Below are 17,850 nucleotides of genomic sequence, written 5' to 3'. Positions count from 1 at the left end.
CACTAAAATTGCCTGCCTGCTCCCGTGACATGGCCTCACCGAATTTGGGGGGAAACCCGTTTCGCACTCGAAATCGTCTATACGTCAAATACCATCAGAAAGATTAAGATTTGCTCTTTCTCACCCAACAAATTTCCTGTTGGTGCGAAATCTGCATCAAGGTGAAAATACACGGGGAAATTGCACTAAAATTGCCTAATTTCAGGTCATGATATCAAAAGGAGAAAGGTACATTCTCGGCTCAAAAATTCATGGGGAGCAAATAAAGAAGTCTAAATATTATAAATCAGTTACAATAAGGAAGTTATTTAATTGTATAATCCAGCGGTAAGCTTTCTTGTGAGGCGTGTCGACGCCCGGAGCCGTGGAACGGACTACTTTCTCTCGCGGAAGGAAAAGAGAAACGCATAGAACTCTCGACGTGGCTTTCCGGCTGAATAAATACCCGATTTTGACTCTATTTGTGACATTACGGCGTCATAAGGAATGTGGAATGGAGCCTTCTGATTGGTCAACGTCACCTGGCTATATAATAATACACTCTAATGGATGTTATCATTTGTATGAGCTTTGCAGTATTTGTCTATCAATACTGCATCAAAATTTGGATAATTCCACAGAATCTAGAGGGCTGCCAGAGACCAAACCCTGAAATCCATCTTTAAAGCACACTGTCTTTGTGAGTCTTAGTCCTTCAGTAGAAGGGTATTACTGGGCTAAACCATGGATTTTGACAAAGTAAACATCTCACATCCACTGACTTCTCAGTTTTGACATTCAATCTGGCTTCTAATTCTTCCAGCATCAGGAAAATGAAGCCTTAAGCCTTGTATAAGGGTAACTCAAGTTCACAATTCTAGTCAACAATTTTACAACTTTCTTACATTGCACTTCACATTTCCTTCCTATGACCACACCAATTTAATTTGTTGGTTTTTCGGATTCGCCTCTTCATTTTTTTCTGATTTGCAAAAAAAAAAGATTCTGGTTCTGAATCAACCCACATATGCTTATATTTTGCCCCCAACAGTTGAAGAAAGTCCTTTTCTTCCTAGTTGTTACAGTGGTTTGATTAAAAGTTCACAATTCATTGTTGACTTCATGACTCCTATCGTAGCATTTGGGGCTATAATAGGATGCCTAGAACCATTTCTATTTTTTGCCCTGTCACTTCATATTTTTTCTGAAAAAAATCCGGGACCCAACAAATTAAATTGGTGTGGCCTGTAACTAAAAGCATATTAAATATATGTTACAAACTCACCATTGTGGAAAATTACATTAAATGAGTCAGACAGCAGCTGGCTGTATTATATATATATAATCATTGGACAACTAAATACCAGATAGTGACCCTAGCAGCTGCAAAGTGTCATGAAAATGCCAGGCAACTGTATGAACCATTCGCATGAAACCAAGCCTAGGATTTTGTATGTAAGCCAGACTGATAACTTTCAACAAAGCAATATTGTTTCCAGCCAGATGCCCTTGCCCAGGAATTCTAGATAAGCTTTTTCCAACTGGCCTAATATTTTTCTTGAGTTCAGTTACTCAGTGACTCTTCAACTCACAAATCTAAAATGTGTCGTAATTAAGTAATTAGTAATAAATGTAGGGATTCGAACAACAGACTTGCAAGCCTGTGAGGTTTATCTCTGCAAAAGAGCTTTAATATTGCTTTTAATGTTTACGGAAGGAAAACGTATTGTTTTTGCTCTGTTTCCTCTTCTTCTTCTCCAAACCAATAAGGTCAATGACCTGAACCAGATGTCTGTCACCATGCATGGTAACTAGTGATGGGTTACATCATGTTGCAATTTTATAGCAGGAGGGATTTAGACTCCTGTCTGACCATATATATGAATGTGTTTGAGTAACAGAGCAGACCATATGCAAAGGTAAAAATTTTGCATTTGCTTTGCAAATGTTACGTTTCTACTTGAAATGGTTACCATATTTCAAGTGCTATGAACAAATTCAGTGTAGTAAAGACTAAGTGAAGATGTTTAACTTACCTTCATCTCTGGAGATGTTGGGTTTGTACCAGTAAGATGAGGTGTCCTTTACGAACATGGGGGTGCCTGATCGGAACACCTCCACTCCAGAATCTACAGGGAAGAACCACACACAGGTTACTACTAAAGATCTTTACATAGAAGAGTGACAGGCCAGTAAAAACTGACAGAACATCAACCCTTCCCAACCATTTCTTTTTCATTTTGATATTCCAACATGTAATCACAAGACATGGTGACGGCACACTCAATCTTTTTTCAACTTATATCAATGCCGCCACCAACACAGGGGACAATACAATACTCAATACATTTGTATGTGATTGATGTATATTAACAATCATGGAACAATCATGACGAAAAAAGGTTACTGGAAGGACCCCGGGCAGATTTTTACCCAGGTACCACCCAGAAAACAATGGACTCATCTTGGGGCTTATTTCTGCAGTTTTAAATGTCTAAAGTATGAAATTCTGGTTCAAAAGTCCTAATGTGAAGCAGTACGTGTCAATACAAATTGCCTTATTCCGAATACTTCCAGTTTTGCCACCATGAAACTGCATTGGGGGTTGGTGGAAAAAATGGTCCAGTCTGGACTAGTTAGGGGTGGTAGAAAAAGCGGTCCAGAGGGGGTGGAAAAACCGGTCCGACCAAACTGTGCCCCCTAGCAGAACGCGGGAGAAATCCCATTGCCTTTAAGTACATTACAGTTTACTGACCGGCCAGTGATGTCATGCTGGACCTCTGTGACTGGAAGTACACGCTGGCCGGACTGCTGCGGCCCGAGGCCGGGCCCTGCGAGCCGTTGGCCATGCTGCCTGCGGGCAGGGTCCCCAGGCTACTGGCCGGAGACGGCATGCTCCTCTCACTGCTGAAAACAACAGACAAATACAGGGTTACTTATGGGGGAAACCAACTCCTATCTTACTGTTCACTGGAATACAGTAAACCAGTATACTTATCTTGAAAGTTCATCTGTGTTGGTATATAGAAGTCATTATGCAGCAAGTTTAAACTGTAATTTCCAACACAAGAAATTGGGGGATTAAAGAGGCCATCTACATCTGGGCATTACAACCATCCCTCAACATAGGCGGGGGCGCCACAGACTTTCTGCAACCTATGATCCACTGCTCACGGAGTCATGTGTGTTACCTGCGTGACTTTACGGAAGCGGTGGATTGCTCATTCCTTGACAAAGACTGGAGTTGTACAGTCGAAAATTTGGGTGAGTCCAATTTCTTGTGTTGGAAATTGCAGTTCAAACTTGCTTCATAAAACCAGTATACTGACTGTAATTATGAAATATTAGAGTTTACTTATAAGTTAGTTGTTAGTTCATCTTTTACATAAAACCATATTGTTCACATACATAATTAAAATCAGCTGTTAAAGCTTTATATGCAGCCATAAGCTTTCTCGAAAAGTATACCTAAGGCCACACCAATTTAATTTCTTGGTTAACGGATTTTTCTAGAAAAATAATGGAGCGGGCGGGCGAAAAAAAAAATAAAAATAAAAACAGGCCTAGGCATCGATCCTATTATGGCCCAAAATGGTACGATAGGAGCCATGAAGTCAACACACCAGGCTGGTTCAAAATTTAAACAATGAATTTTGAACTTTTAATGATACCACTGCAATGAAAGATGGAATGACTGTAACAAGTAGTAAGAAAAGGACTGTTTTCAACTGTTCAGGGCAAAATATGACCATTTTGCAGTTGATTCTGAATTTTTATTTTTATTTGCAAATCAGAAAAAAATGAAGCGGCGAATCCGTTAACCAAGAAATTAAATTGGTGTGGCCTTATCAGGGCTTAAAATCCTTTTTTTTACATACCGGCTATGTTGCAGTTAACATCAGAAATTACCCGCACTATACAAGTTTTACCTGGACCACTCAGAATTTAGGTTATACATGTATTAAGATCATATTAAGAACTGTTCAGACTTACAACACAGTAACAGTGTTTTTATACTGTACTATTTACACTGTACTATTTACACTTTTATCTGGTAGTAAAACTATAGCTAAAAGTACAATGTATATTCTTCTTAACTTATTTTAACACAGGAAATCAGTCTTGTTTTTACTCTTTATGTCAATGGTTGAAATAGGACTTGTGGGATGGGCCAATGGCAAAATAGTTAGCTGCATGGGGCACTCACTGGTCAAAAGAATTTTTCAAACTACAAAGACCATTCATTTTGAAGGGAAAATAGCAAGTCAGAGGCAATAGCATTAGGACTCGAGTGTTAGTAAAAAAGGGTGAGAAGCAACTAAGAAAGGGTTTAGTAAGACCTTGTGCTGGCAGTGGAGATAGTTCTGTAGCGTGGAAGGAAGCTTCTCTCCTGGGGGGGAGGGGGGTGGTGGGTGAGTTGAGGAGGGGGATGGTCCAGAGATGGTTGGTAAGGCGGCCGTTGTTGTGATTGAGTCGCCTGTCTTTCTCTGCAAGTACAGGAGGTAGATTTTCATCATAAGCAGGGCCATTTCGCAGAGAAAGAAAGAGATCGAGGAACGATACCTCATAGACCAACCAGGATGCACACACAGCATAGTTTCCCTCACCAAAATACTTGTAACAGTCATTGCATCCACACTTTCACACAGCACGGCACATGTACATGTACATGTACTTGTACACGTACTGACAATCCCACAAAACCAAACAATACACTCAACAGTCTGGTTTACACTTTAGCTAGCATGACAATGGCATAAATATGCTTGATACAACTCTTACTGTGATACTTTATTCTACATGTAAAGTGAATTGTCTCAATAGTGCTCTTTAATGCATAAAGCTGCTTAGTAAGAAACTTGTCTATTTCCCATTGACATCAGCTATAAAGCAGTGTTGTTTTAACATGTCGTCATGCATAATCGTTTGTCTTAGGACATGCAACAGTCCTCTGTGCAACTGTACCGGTGTACACGTAGCATCAAAACAGCAGTTTTGACAGAAACTATAAAATGACAAAATATGCGCAATGCATTTCTGTGCAAGCAATGATTGTTGCAAAGTGATCAATATATACATGTATTGATAAAATGTGAACATGCTCCCATATTCAAAGTATCTCTACAGTTAATAAAAAAATACATAAATGCATAAAATGTACTTGAAGAAAGTACAAGTCATGTACATGTATATCCATGACTAAGATCTATAATAGATGCTTTTCTCAATGGAAAAGTATGGGCCACAAACAGACACATACACATGTATGACAAGAATTTAAAAATGAGCATTCAGAATGGACTAGTATGTAGTAAGAACAGAGGTGGGAAGCAAGAAGTAAGAATGTCAGAAGAGCAAGCCTAGAGGAAAGAGAAGCAAGCCAAGACCTGGTAGTTTGAAGGCGGGTGGAAAAGCTCGCTTCTTTTGAAGTTTCAGAAATAGCAGGGCGGGAGGGGGGCGTATGCAGACTGATGTAATGTACTGGTTGGGATTTGGGTCGTGATGCCCGGTCAGGACGCATCCCTTCACTGAAAGATGAAAGTTTTAAAAAAAACGTCTCAGAGTTTGTTACAAAGTCAGAAGAAAGGGAGAAAATGTTGCATTAAAAATTATGGAATGAGCTTGATAGGAAATTGGTTGAGAAAGATGAAAAGGGAGTTGGCTTGAACTCAAAGGAAAAAAAAACATGAAAGGAAAAACTGACAAAAAGGGAGGAAAATGAAAAATTTGAGAGCCAGGCTTCATGATTTAATTGCAGTTGAGGGTATAGCAGGTGGGATGGCAGGAAAAAGCATGCATTAGATACGCAGAAACAAACCTAATGGTAGCTCACATAAACATTTACTCTAGTCTACATTACATAGTTTGCTGTTTAATCTTGATGTGGACTCACAAAGTGCTTTTAGATCTCAACACACACACAACTCTGACACAACATACACACATCCCCACACAACTTCATTCAAACACTTAGATACCCTGCCTTTATAAAACATAACAAAGCAATAGTTAGTTACGGACATAAAATGTACAAGGTAACAGACACAATTTGTAAAAAGCAATGGAATGAAAGCCTGGAATGAAGAGCAACATTTGGTTAGAAACATATCACATTTCATACATGTAATACCATTGACAAATCTCTGAAACAGAAATGGTATATATACAGTCAGTGAGGTTATACATCACAAATATCCAATACATACAATGTATGTAAAAACATGAACATGACAACACATGAAACTGTTAACACTGTATCAGCATGATGTATTTGTGGTATAGACATACAATAGAACAGGTGAATTCTGACAGGTGCTGCAACAGGTGTGTGCCAGCTGCAGGTGCAATGGAAACAGCTGTAAGTAAAAACATGATGAACATGACAACACATGAAACTGTTAACACTGTATCAGCATGGTGTATTTCTGGTATAGACATACATAGAACAGGTGAATTCTGACAGGTGCTGCAACATGTGTGTGCCAGCTGCAGGTGCAATGGAAACAGCTGTAAAGATGTCGAGTACAATCTTCTTGCTGGTGAAACAGGAAAACGCTGTACAGAAGACAAAGAAAAGAGAACCTGCTAGGAGAGGAGTTTGGGAGGTGGACAGGGAACCTGGCTTCCTGGGAAGGTTCCGAGCGGGCAGGGTGGGAGGGGGGCAGCTGTAGCGTGGCGTAGCGAGCTTGCTGCGACTGCAGCTGTTGGCTGAACTCGTCCAGAAACATGTAGTGACTTTCACCACTTCCGCAAAGAATCCAAAACAGTTGGGAAAGTTAGAGACAGTAAATCTATTGTTATGAAAGCAGAACATATAAGGATTCTGGTTAGAGAAGAGACAAAAGCTAGGATAGTGATATTAAACCTTTTAGAAGAAGATAGAAAGTTGGGCGAGCTTCTAGTAGAAGAGGTGGAGGGAGTCCGGGATGGAGTGAGGGGTTGGACAGCTGGGAAGCCAGGGGGGATAGAATGGAGCCCAATGTCTTCCACAAACACCTCTGTGTCACTGTAAGTTAGAGAGCGGAAACAGTTCAAATTGTTAGTTAAAAGAGACGAAAGAAAACAGAGAAGCAGATAAGAGAGAGACAAATATTTCAAGATGATAAGGCTACACCGAGTTAATTTTATGGATGACATCCTCTGAAGACCCCAAACTAGTGCGTGTGGGTGAATAAAAAAAATTCTGACCAAAAAGAAAAATGCCACTAAACCACAGGAATACAAAGCTACTACTAGTATTTTGAATTTGTGGCAGTACTTAGCGATGTATACGACAAGCTGGCACATCCTGGCTTTCAGCGGAATTTATGAATCGGCACTGTACATTTTGTACGTATGTACTGAGTCGTGGAACTTCGGTAGCCTGGGTGCTATATCCTCCAGAGTTACCATCGGCTCCGTATTGTCACTAACTACCATGGACTACCCAGGCCTAGAGCCAGGCCAGAGCCTTGGAGGATGTGATATCTTTTTTTAGAGAACAGGAGAAAATCAATGCACACGTGGATGTCATCCATAAAATTAAGTCGGTGTGGCCTAATAACAGCACCTCAAAAGTTAAAGTTAGGATTGTTTATTTAGGATTAAGAAGAGATAGTATAGTTGACCTTGGTAGAGCTATAACGTCAAACGGTGGGGAGGGCGTCCTGTCCTCCAGGGGTGGTGACACCTGTCTCCGGGACTGGGGAGGGGTCAACGCCCTCTGGTAACCCCTGGGAGGGGAGAGACTTCTCTCTCTGGTCGGGGAGACCACGGGTTGGTGGAGGGGCAGGGTGAGGTTGTGGGGTTTATAATGGGGATTCTGGGAGTGGGGTGGGGGGCTGTTCAAGGTGTTAGCTGTCCTCTCCCTGTGAAAGTAAATCAATCAATATTATTGTTGATAAATATCTTAAAGAGGCGTGAAAATTTAATGTAGAAAATACACTTTATAACACATGTACATGGTCATGGTTAGTACAAGAAAAAAAGTTTCTTTGAAAGAGAATACTGTTAGGAAGAGAAGAGACAGAAGAGACGAGAGAAAAGAGAAAAGAAGAGAAGAGAGAAGAGGAGAGAAGAGAAGAGGAAAGAAGAGAGAAGAGAGAGGAGAACAGAAGAGAGAGAAGAGAAGAGAGAAGAGGAGAGAGAAAAGAGAAGAGAAGAGAGAAAAGAAGAGAGAGAAGAGAAGAGAGAGAAGAAAGAGAAGAAGAGAAGAGAGAGAAGAGAAGAGAGAGAAGAGAGAGAAAAGAGAAGAGAAGAGAAAAGAAACCTTGTGAAGGAAACAGTTTTGATCTGCTGTTCTTTAGGGAATGGTTTTGGTTCTTGGGACAGTGGAGGGTCCAAAGTGGAAAAACTTGGGTTACTAGTCTGGACCTGTGGTTGACTTGTACCAGCTACAGTTACTGTCCTGTTAAAATAGGTTAGAGAGAGAAGAGAAAAAAAGAGTGATTCATGCAAAAGAAATGAAAGAAGTAAATTTTAGTAATCTTAGAAGTAATATCCAAATGCATGACTCTGTCTTATAAGGTTTTGCGAAAAAAAGACAAAAAGAATCTACTTGAAAACTAGTAAGCTCCTCCTAAGATGCAAGGTGAGTCTTAGTGAAAAAATCCTGTGCAGATTACTATATTTTGTGACAATTACTATCTAAAGACACAGTAGACATATCTTTGCTAACGATTACTCTAGACAATATTATCTTTGCTTCTAAGAAAAAGACAAGGGTGACAGGTAGTAAGTTATATTTCCTGAAGAAAGATGAAGACGGAAAGATGAAGTGGAAGTAAAGAATCTGTTGACCTTGAATTTGAGGAGACTGTGGTGAGAAGAGGGGAGACAGCCCTCCGCTGGGGGGGAGGGGAGGGGTTGCTGAAGTCCCAGGGTTCAATGACCTCTGTTTGTGTGAGTAGTTAAAGTAGTCTGGGGAAGATGCATTTCTGTTCCTGATATATGGATGAAAAAGAACAGTTAAAGCATATAATAAAGACTTGAGGCTGGAATTATAAGATCATTTTCATTGAATAAAAGTACAGGCACAATACTGCAAAAATTCAATCAATACTGTTAAGCCATATCTATTTTCTGATGTACCAGAATGTTTGATTTCTTACAAATTTTAGAAGTACTGAAAGGAAAATGGGGATGACCTTGGAGGAGATAAAGGTCGTTGGGTTTCCCGCGTGGAAACATAGCTGTTCTCTATGATGACTGGAGATGTTTTCTTCCTGCATGCATGATGTGTTACCAAGAACCACATTAGATCATCTTCTTATTCATAATGCCATAGTTAGAAAGAAACAAAACTAGAAAGGCCGACATTTGCTTTTGGAGCAAATTCAGCATGGCTTCACCACATTTTACGACATGGCAAGGAAAGAAGGAGAATACAAGGGAAAACTGGAAATGCCAACATTTGCTTCGGAGCAAATGTAGAATATTTCACTCCATCTCCCTTCCCAAATAAACATAGTGGTGAAGCCATAAGAAAAGATTGACAGTAAAAGAGGAGGTTAGACCTTGGACGTGGTAGTTCATGGTGAACGGGAGAACGTCGAGTCTGTTGGAAATCGACCTCAGTGACCGACATGTCCGGTGGTGACCACACCTGCTGCCGCTGTGCCATGATAGGGTGGCTATGTTCACCCGGGAGCCTTTCTCTGAGAAATTGGAAGTTCGGGTTCAACAAATTCAATTTCTGTTACAAAGCTGTAAGAAAAGTTAAGCTTAATTGTGATCCTGTACTCTATTACCATGATGACAGAACCTGGTACCTTTATCAGTCACTCTAATTATCCATAATGAGAAAACCTGTAACTGCAAAATATTGGACTTCAAAGGAACAGAGCGACACACATATAAACCGAATACATCTTCCATGTGTAAGCTGTGGTATCAAGATGAACATTGTCTCCTTGTTCATTCCTTGTCTACAAACAACCTTGAATAATGAATTACATTTAGTATTTTACCCTCAAAAGATTGTTTTAAATCAACTCACTTCAACAGAAACACACAAGCACCCATGCAACACACTCATACACACATACGCCTGCACACACACACACACACACACACACACACACACATATGCGTGCACACACATACACAATCACACACAAGTACTTGTATGACTATTACAACTTTTTTACTTATGTGCTGTTTTTTACAACACAAACAGCACACAATCTTTACATTACCACCAAACAGCCATAATTAATTGGGTTAGTTTCAGAATAAAAACAGAAACAGAACAGAAGGAGACAAGAAGGACCTGGGAGGTGACCTAGTGTGGGGGGAAACACTTCTCTTCTGTTGTTCTTCTCCAGACAGTTGTTTGAAACCCAGACTGAGAATAGTAGGAGTCAGAGCTGGCTCATCTTCATCAATGTGCAGTGGTGCTCCCCTACAAACCACAGGGGTGTTAAACAGGTACACACAACATACAGGGCTCGAAATACTGGGTGTATGTGCACCCAAAATTGGAGCTGTGCACCCAATTTTTTTCTGTGGGTGCACTGGTGCACCCAAATATTTTTGGAGGTATTTTTGTGCATAGTAAATGTATAATAGTATGCAGGATATTGTTGGCATCTTAGTGTAAGAAAATAATAAAATCTAAAAGTACTTGTTTAAGATTTTGAAGTTAGCTCCCATTTAAGATTCAAGCTTAGAGGAGGAGCAGTAAGATCTGTAATTATGTTTTGTTTTATATGGTGAACCCAAAATTTTTTTGGTACACCTATTCCCAAAAATGAATTTCGAGCCCTGCACAATGAAACAAAGGAAGAAAACAAAGGAAAAGAAGGAAAGTAGCTAATATCTAGGATAAACTCACAGAAAGGTACATGTACATGACAGCATTAGAGATATAGGTTAGGACCATACAAAGTTACAAACATTCTTTGAATACGCTTTGCATTGTAACTTTCTTTCCAAAGTAAAACAGTGTTATGTATTCCAACAACACCTATTCAAATCTTTTGAAATCTTTGTCAATCTGTAAGTTTGCAACATAATCAAGAAAAGCACTGTTTAGCTTGATTTGAGACAAGTTAAAACAAACAGAAAGAACAGAAATAGAAAGCAGAGAATGAGAAAAGAAAGAAGGAAAGAAAGAAAGAAAAAGAAAGACCTTGAGACAGGAGATACGTCAGTCTTGCGAGGTGATACGGGGCGGTTAGGGGGAGAAACTTCGACTGACGCTGGTGACACTGACCGCTGTCTCTCCCATGTTCCCCCCAGTTCTGGGCTTTCTGGCCTAAAAATTACAAACATAATGTCTCTTCTATCCAGCGACTTGAAATACAGTCACCAATAGTGCTGTGTACCGGTTCACTGGACTTGGATCCGGACATGTTTAGGTTCAAGTCCAAAAAAACCTAAAAGTTAAAAACCGGTCTCACTTATTACCATAAAAGACCATTTCACATACCCAAACCACCTAAAACCTTCCGTAGATTGCAAAATCTTTGCTGCAAAATGAAGAAAACATTGCCATCGGGCATCGTCAAGTACTGGCCTTCATGTTATGTGGCCAAAGGTTCACCCAGACAACATTGCAACTTGCAAGGTTGCCAACATGCAATTTTGTATATGCCATGGGTTTAGGTCCGGACTTGTACCTAAACCTCTGGACTTGAATCCGGACATGAACCTAAATGTGGGTTTAGGTACACAGCACTAGTCACCAACATAACAATACACATATTTACAGTGCTGTGTCTATGGGAAGCTGGGGTTGACAGGTTGACCTTGGGAAATCAGGGTGACCTTTAAATCACATCAATGACTGTTAATGAAATTCATAGACTGGAAAGAACATGGTGGTTATAGACACAGTGTGTGATAACTACACAGGAAGGAAGACATTGGGGATGGAAAGGAAGGAAGGGAGATATGATTGGGGTGTGCATCATAATTATCCTCAATATCAATAATATTAAGTTAGTAGAAAAATAGTCATCTTCGGACATTAATAAAAAAACTGAAGAAAAAGAAGTGTCACTCTTAGATTTTGACCAAAAATGGTGTAAGCATAATTATACAAAATAACAGTTCTTTTTGTTGTCCTTAAAATGCTAAGCTGTACCTTAACTATTGACAGAAGTCCAGTTTAGTACATGGGTTGTCAAACTAAAAACTTAAGATCCATTTATCTAAACACACATTCAAGTAGTAAACGTAATGATCTTTACTGTTCAACTTATTTAATTAGACACTGTATGCATACAAATATACATTATTGTAAATATCAAGTTTACCCAAGTACATGTATTAACCATTCATACAACCTTCTTTCAAGCCACATGAACCCAAGTGCATAACATTCTCACACACAGTCACGAAACTTAGATTAGAACTGTTTGTCATACCTTATACAGACCCTAATCTACGTGACTAACTCTGAAGCCTTGCATCCATTAAACAAGCATTACTACCACCTATATGTGACTATTCATGTGATTACAGTCAACCATATGTCAGAGTTTATGCTTATCCCATAACAAACGCATGACTTCACATCACCCAAATAGTTACAGAAGAACTGTAAAAGCTAATAAGTCTGCTAGACGACCGTAAATTCTTTGTTTATACTTGACCCTACCACTTCTGGTCTGCGTAACACCCTTCTACTTACCACTACGAAGTTTTAAAACAGACAGCGGCTTGATCCGAGAATCGGCCAAATAGTTACAGAAGAACTGTAAAGTCTATTAGTAATATGTCTACTAGACGACCATAAATTCTTTGTTTATACTTGACCCTACCACTTCAGGCCTCCCTAACACCATCTTACTTACCACTACAGAGTTTTAAAACAGAGCGCTTTGATCCGAGAATGCGAAAAACAAACCTCTGTACTCCGCAGTCCGATTCTTTGGCTAACCTTCCAGGATGTGGCCTTCCCAACATGACAGTAATGGCTTGTCCAGAACTCGGCTACCCTTATCCACTCTTGTACTGAACAGTAACACCGTATCTCCTCTACTCCACTACAAATCACCCAAGACTTCACGGCAAGTAAACAGGCCAACCGAGCAGAGTCGAGGTGAAGACTCAAAGATGCTCCCCACTGTAAGATTAATCTACTCGAGGTTATTAAAATTCATAGAGCAAAGATGAGGGTCGGACGGGGGTAAACAAGGAAAGGTACTCAGCTGCCAAGAGTCAATGAAAAGGCCCGTAACATCACAAAACAGGGAAAACAACCCTGGATGAAATGTTAGCTTAAGCACGGTTGGATGTTTTCCGATGCCCGTGGTGAGGAGTTAAGACGGAGAAGCATTCCGTTGACGTACCAACCTGTGTTTTGATTGGCTAACGCCCATATGGGTTCAACGGAAAGATCAAGAGGAGAGAAGACTTGGCTGAGAAGAACGGATGTTAATTCGCAGGGCTTCAAAAGGGGAGCACTTCTTCGGTTGTTTGGACCCAGGTCTTAATATCTAATCTAGAAAAACTAGGCCAGCTGGAAGGAGGTCGATCCCAGCTATTTCTGGTTCATAAATGCCAGTAGTAGAATTTCCAAAATTGTCCGTTTCCCTGGGGAAACTCGCCAAGCGATAGCAATGAGAAAATTATTTGGTGGAAAGTTGGCCAGATGTAGAATGGATCAGCCCATAATGGTCTTTTAGGTAGGATCTGTGTAATATATTAGGCTTAAAATGTGGTTTCCTTTTAAAAGGCAAAGGAAAATTCATTTTTCAGCTCCAAAACAAATAAACTTGCACCATGAATTTTCATTATTATTCATTTTGTCCATGTAACAATGCCTGGGCACTAACCAATGATTATATTATTATATCAGAAATGTTTACTTGAAGCAAGAAATCCACCTCTGGATTTGTTTTGAAGAAAGACGAACAAATATCGCATAAAAACACATCACACAGACCACCCAGGGTGTCTGTATTTTCCATCAAGAGGAAGTAAGATGAGAAAAATAAGTTTTTCATAACATTGTTTCATTCTTTAATATACAAGGAACAAAGTCTATGCCCCCCTCCCCACCCCATGCAAGACTGTCATACATGTACAGTTCCCCACCACCAAATGCAGACATCACAATTTATAACAGATAAAGGATATGAAGTGACCATGTCCCCCCTTATTTGGGCACACACCCAGCTCTCTAACATATCAAGTTACCGGGTAGATCCTAAGGCCACAGCAAGTAATTTTTATGGATGACATCAGCGCGTGCATTAATTTTCGCCTGATTTTGGGAAAAAAAACAAGAAATTTTTCTTCTGACAGTGGTCACCGTGCTGAAAATGGGCAAAGATGTCTGTTGCCATGCCGGAAGGTGGATGGCAGATAACTATGAAGAGAGGAGACAAGAAAAGACTCTGATTTAATGTTTTGTTTTTCACTTTGTGTATATGTGATGTTCCCACTGAATCAAAACCATTTGTACAGTGATTGAGTCAAAATTTTAGAATGTAGGAACTTTTTTTTCCCCAGCCCGCCTTGTTTTTTTTCGCCCGCTCGCATTGGATTTGGAGTCTGCGGAGGATGTCATCCATAAAATTTACTTGCTGTGGCCTATGGGCTAACTTTGGGAGCTGCAGAAGAACCTTTGACGTTTACATAACCAACGTTGTGCCCATAAAATCCACATATGGCATAATTACCATAGAGTTATGGGGCCATAAACTTCAGTACAGAAAATCTATTTCTATGGTATGAATATGGCATAAAACCGTTATGGGCTTACACGTAAATATATGCAGTAAATGACTATGTAGACTTAACTAAAAGACCTAAATTTATGATGTTACTCAGTATTTGTATTTTGGGAGTGATTACCATGGTTGATCTACCCTTCACATGAAAGCTAAGTACTGTTTTTCAGCATAAGTATAACCGAGTATGTTAGAAATGTTATAGAACTACTCCACCTCCTGTTATTATTTAACCATCTGGTCTGATTTTCTTTTTCAAATCACAAAGAATTACAGGTATTTTTGTTGTTCAAAGAAGGCTCATCCCACTATTTATGTACAGTCTAAAAACAGCCTCAAGTATTGCAAATAGAATGCATTTAGAACTTTTGCGAAAAATATTTTGCCAATTGTTGGCAATAGGCAGGAAGTAGAAAATACTTTGTTCTTGTTGCCAAAACTTATTACTAGTACTTTATTCTTAAGGAGTATCATCCTTGTCTTGACTTGTCCAACTTTTGTTTCCTTTTGGCCTTTCAAAAAAATTTGTCTTCACTTACTTCTATATCGATCAATAGTTTGTGCTTGTAAACCTGCATTTCTCCTGCAGTCTCTTAGTGTCACTGACGAAAGCTAGTGGATACTACCTGAAACGTCTGACCGTTTCCAAAATCATACCCAGTTGCTTGAGTAACTGTTTTTTGGCATATACACTAGGAGTAGCCTACATGTTCTTTCAAACTGCAGAAACAAGCCCTAAGATGAGTCCTTTATTTTCGAGGTGGTACCCTAAAAATCAGCCTAGGGCCCTTCCAGTAACCATTTTCCGTCAGAATTTTGGGAATTTTTGCTCCATGAGGGCCAATATACATTGGGATAGTGTGGTTTCAACTCAGTATGTAGATAACTAGACTAGAATATTGGCTTTGAAAAATCAGGTTTCCAAGCCCTAAAAACTGCACTGGATGCCTTTAAGACATTAATAGTCCGTGTCGGCAATGTTTTTCTCAGCAGTGATCCCCAACCTGTTTCTGGAGAAATAATTGGCCTCAACCTTTTGAACTGCTTTCCAATAAACACATGTTAATGGGTAGCCTTTCCCTCCACACTAAACCACAGCTGTGGGGCACACATAGTTGTCCACATCACGTTTCACACACAGGGGAGCAGACCACACATGGGAGCAGGCAGCAAGGCAAAGTGCTGGGAAACTTCTCAAGAATCAGGCTGACACCCTTTAGCCTGGTAACCAGACCGCCGTGAGCTCAGCGCTATCCCTTCGGCGCAGAGAGCGTTTGGGGCCGCCAACTACCGCACTTCGGGCGTTTTTAAGTTTCTTCGCTCACAACGGTCTGGAATTTTCGCACACACACTTTGGGTTGGCGGCAACAGAAGACTAAGCATAATACAGGAAGTCAGCGGATACAGGGAAACCAGCTGGAGATAGGTCCGTGGTATAACTCGCCTTTGCTTGGTAAAGGCCGGGGCCAAAAAATTACCGCCAAGCCGACCAAAGGTTTGGTACCCAGGCTAGATACCCTTAGGTTTTTACTACAAAACCACAGAAGCACATCCGGGATTTCTCTAGCTCTACTCCCAAGAGTTGTCAACAGGCATTTGCCATTGAATAAAACAGTAATACTTAGTAGCTGGAAGAAGCTGAGGTATCTTTGGCAATCATTCAAATGATGATAGGGATCATCATCATTAAACAGCTTTCTGTGCTGTAACAAATTACAATAGAACGCACATACCTTTCTTATTACCTTGTAGATTTAAGTATAAAACCTTACACCTTGCACATTTATAGATATATACAATGTTAACTGTATATGGAATATATTGACACACACATAATATACATGTACATGTATGAATACACATACACACACATGTGCACACACACACAATTCATGCACGCACACACACACACATACATACATGTTCACATACACGCACGCGCGCATGCACACATCAATGTAGTTTGAGCCTTCCCTGCGAGCAGTACTGGAGAAATTTCCTATGAATTTTTCCTCAAAGGACATTTTTTTCTAACCTCCAACAAGCTGATCTACCACAAATTCAGAAATACATGTACTACTGGCGCACCAGACTATCTGTACATTCAAATTTGCATACTGTGAACTTGTTCTAACCACTCAAGTATTGTGTTCAATCTTATAAGTAGTATATACTTAATGGACAATCATTTCATTGATATTTGGCATGTCTTTGTCATCAACAACTGCAGGATGAGATAGTTGTGATGTCCAGTATTTCTGACTTTGTGGTGACCTTTGTTTGACCTTGGATGACCTTACCTGACAGAGGAACTCCTGGGGATCCCCTTGGGTGATGCTGAGCTCTGGGCAGACATAACTGTTTCACTGGAGGGAAAGAAAATAAAACATCTTTATTACCTTCACCAAGAAGGTTATGTTTTCAGTAGCATTTGTCCGTCTGTCCATTTGTCTGTCTGTTTGTCTGTCTGTCTGTGAACAGCATTACTCAAGAAGCATGAAAGTTCATCTGTGTTGGTACAAGTCATTAAAGCTTAGTCTTTATTTCATAATAACTCAAGAAGCTTGATATGCATTGTCATGAAACTTGGTTGGTGGATAGGTCTTGATGAGACCTAGAAATGATTAGATTTTGGGCCCCCTAGCAGCTTTTCTTGGTACTGCAGCAGAACTTCCGGTTTTGATATCTCACGATCTGGACATGCTAGGGTCATTTGGCGAAGGTATGAGATCATGGAACTCTTGTTACTCTTGTCTTGACTTGTCTAACTTTTGTTTCCTTTTGGACTTCCCAAAAATTTGTCTTCACTTATTTGCATATCAACCGGTTAACCAATAGTTTGTTCTTATAAACCCACATTTCTCCTGCAGTCTCCAGTGTCACTGACAAAAGGTAGTGGAGGCTACCTGAAACGTCTGACCATTTCCAAAATCATACCCAGTTGATTGAGTAACTGTTTTTTGGCGTATCTTTAATGTTTGTGACACTTAAAATTACACTGTCTTTACAGTTTTTTTTAGTCTACAGCTTACAGTTACTTTAAACTTTACAGTTTACACTTAACTTTGTAGTTTAAACTTTACTTTCAACTTTAAACTTTAGTTTAAACTTTACAGTGTGAACTTTACTTTAAAGTTTACAAAACAACGCAATGGAAGAGAGAATCTGTACGTGGTGAATTTCAGCGTTAGTTTGAAGCTCACTAGTA

At 39.8% G+C, this 17,850-nt stretch overlaps 1 protein-coding gene across 14 annotated transcripts in view; it reads right to left on the bottom strand.

The window, feature by feature from the left end:
• LOC109480705 (tensin-3-like) overlaps positions 1-17,009 on the bottom strand; it is a 31,691-nt gene extending 14,682 nt beyond the window's left edge. For 2 of the 14 annotated variants that reach the window (XM_019782942.1, XM_019782959.1), the window contains exons 1-8: positions 16,943-17,009; positions 11,090-11,215; positions 10,229-10,360; positions 9,474-9,614; positions 5,367-5,507; positions 4,320-4,466; positions 2,735-2,886; positions 2,016-2,108 (exon numbers count right to left, since the gene is read on the bottom strand). In XM_019782942.1, the coding sequence (XP_019638501.1) occupies positions 2,016-2,108; positions 2,735-2,886; positions 4,320-4,466; positions 5,367-5,507; positions 9,474-9,614; positions 10,229-10,360; positions 11,090-11,215; positions 16,943-16,998 (988 nt within the window). In that variant the 5' untranslated portion in view covers positions 16,999-17,009. Of the gene's footprint in view, positions 1-2,015; positions 2,109-2,734; positions 2,887-4,319; positions 4,467-5,366; positions 5,508-6,561; positions 6,745-7,586; positions 7,827-8,227; positions 8,338-9,473; positions 9,615-10,228; positions 10,361-11,089; positions 11,216-16,942 lie in introns of those variants that run through there. The other 12 variants (XM_019782950.1, XM_019782975.1, XM_019782968.1 and 9 more) reach the window with 12 other exon arrangements.
• Positions 17,010-17,850: the final 841 nt, after the last annotated feature.

This window comes from Branchiostoma belcheri, unplaced genomic scaffold (assembly GCF_001625305.1).
Source record: "Branchiostoma belcheri isolate BF01 breed outbred unplaced genomic scaffold, Haploidv18h27 scaffold108, whole genome shotgun sequence".
Lineage (NCBI taxonomy): Eukaryota > Metazoa > Chordata > Leptocardii > Amphioxiformes > Branchiostomatidae > Branchiostoma > Branchiostoma belcheri.
The sequence above is the reverse complement of the archived record's forward strand: the minus strand, read 5'-3'. Positions and strand labels throughout refer to the sequence as shown.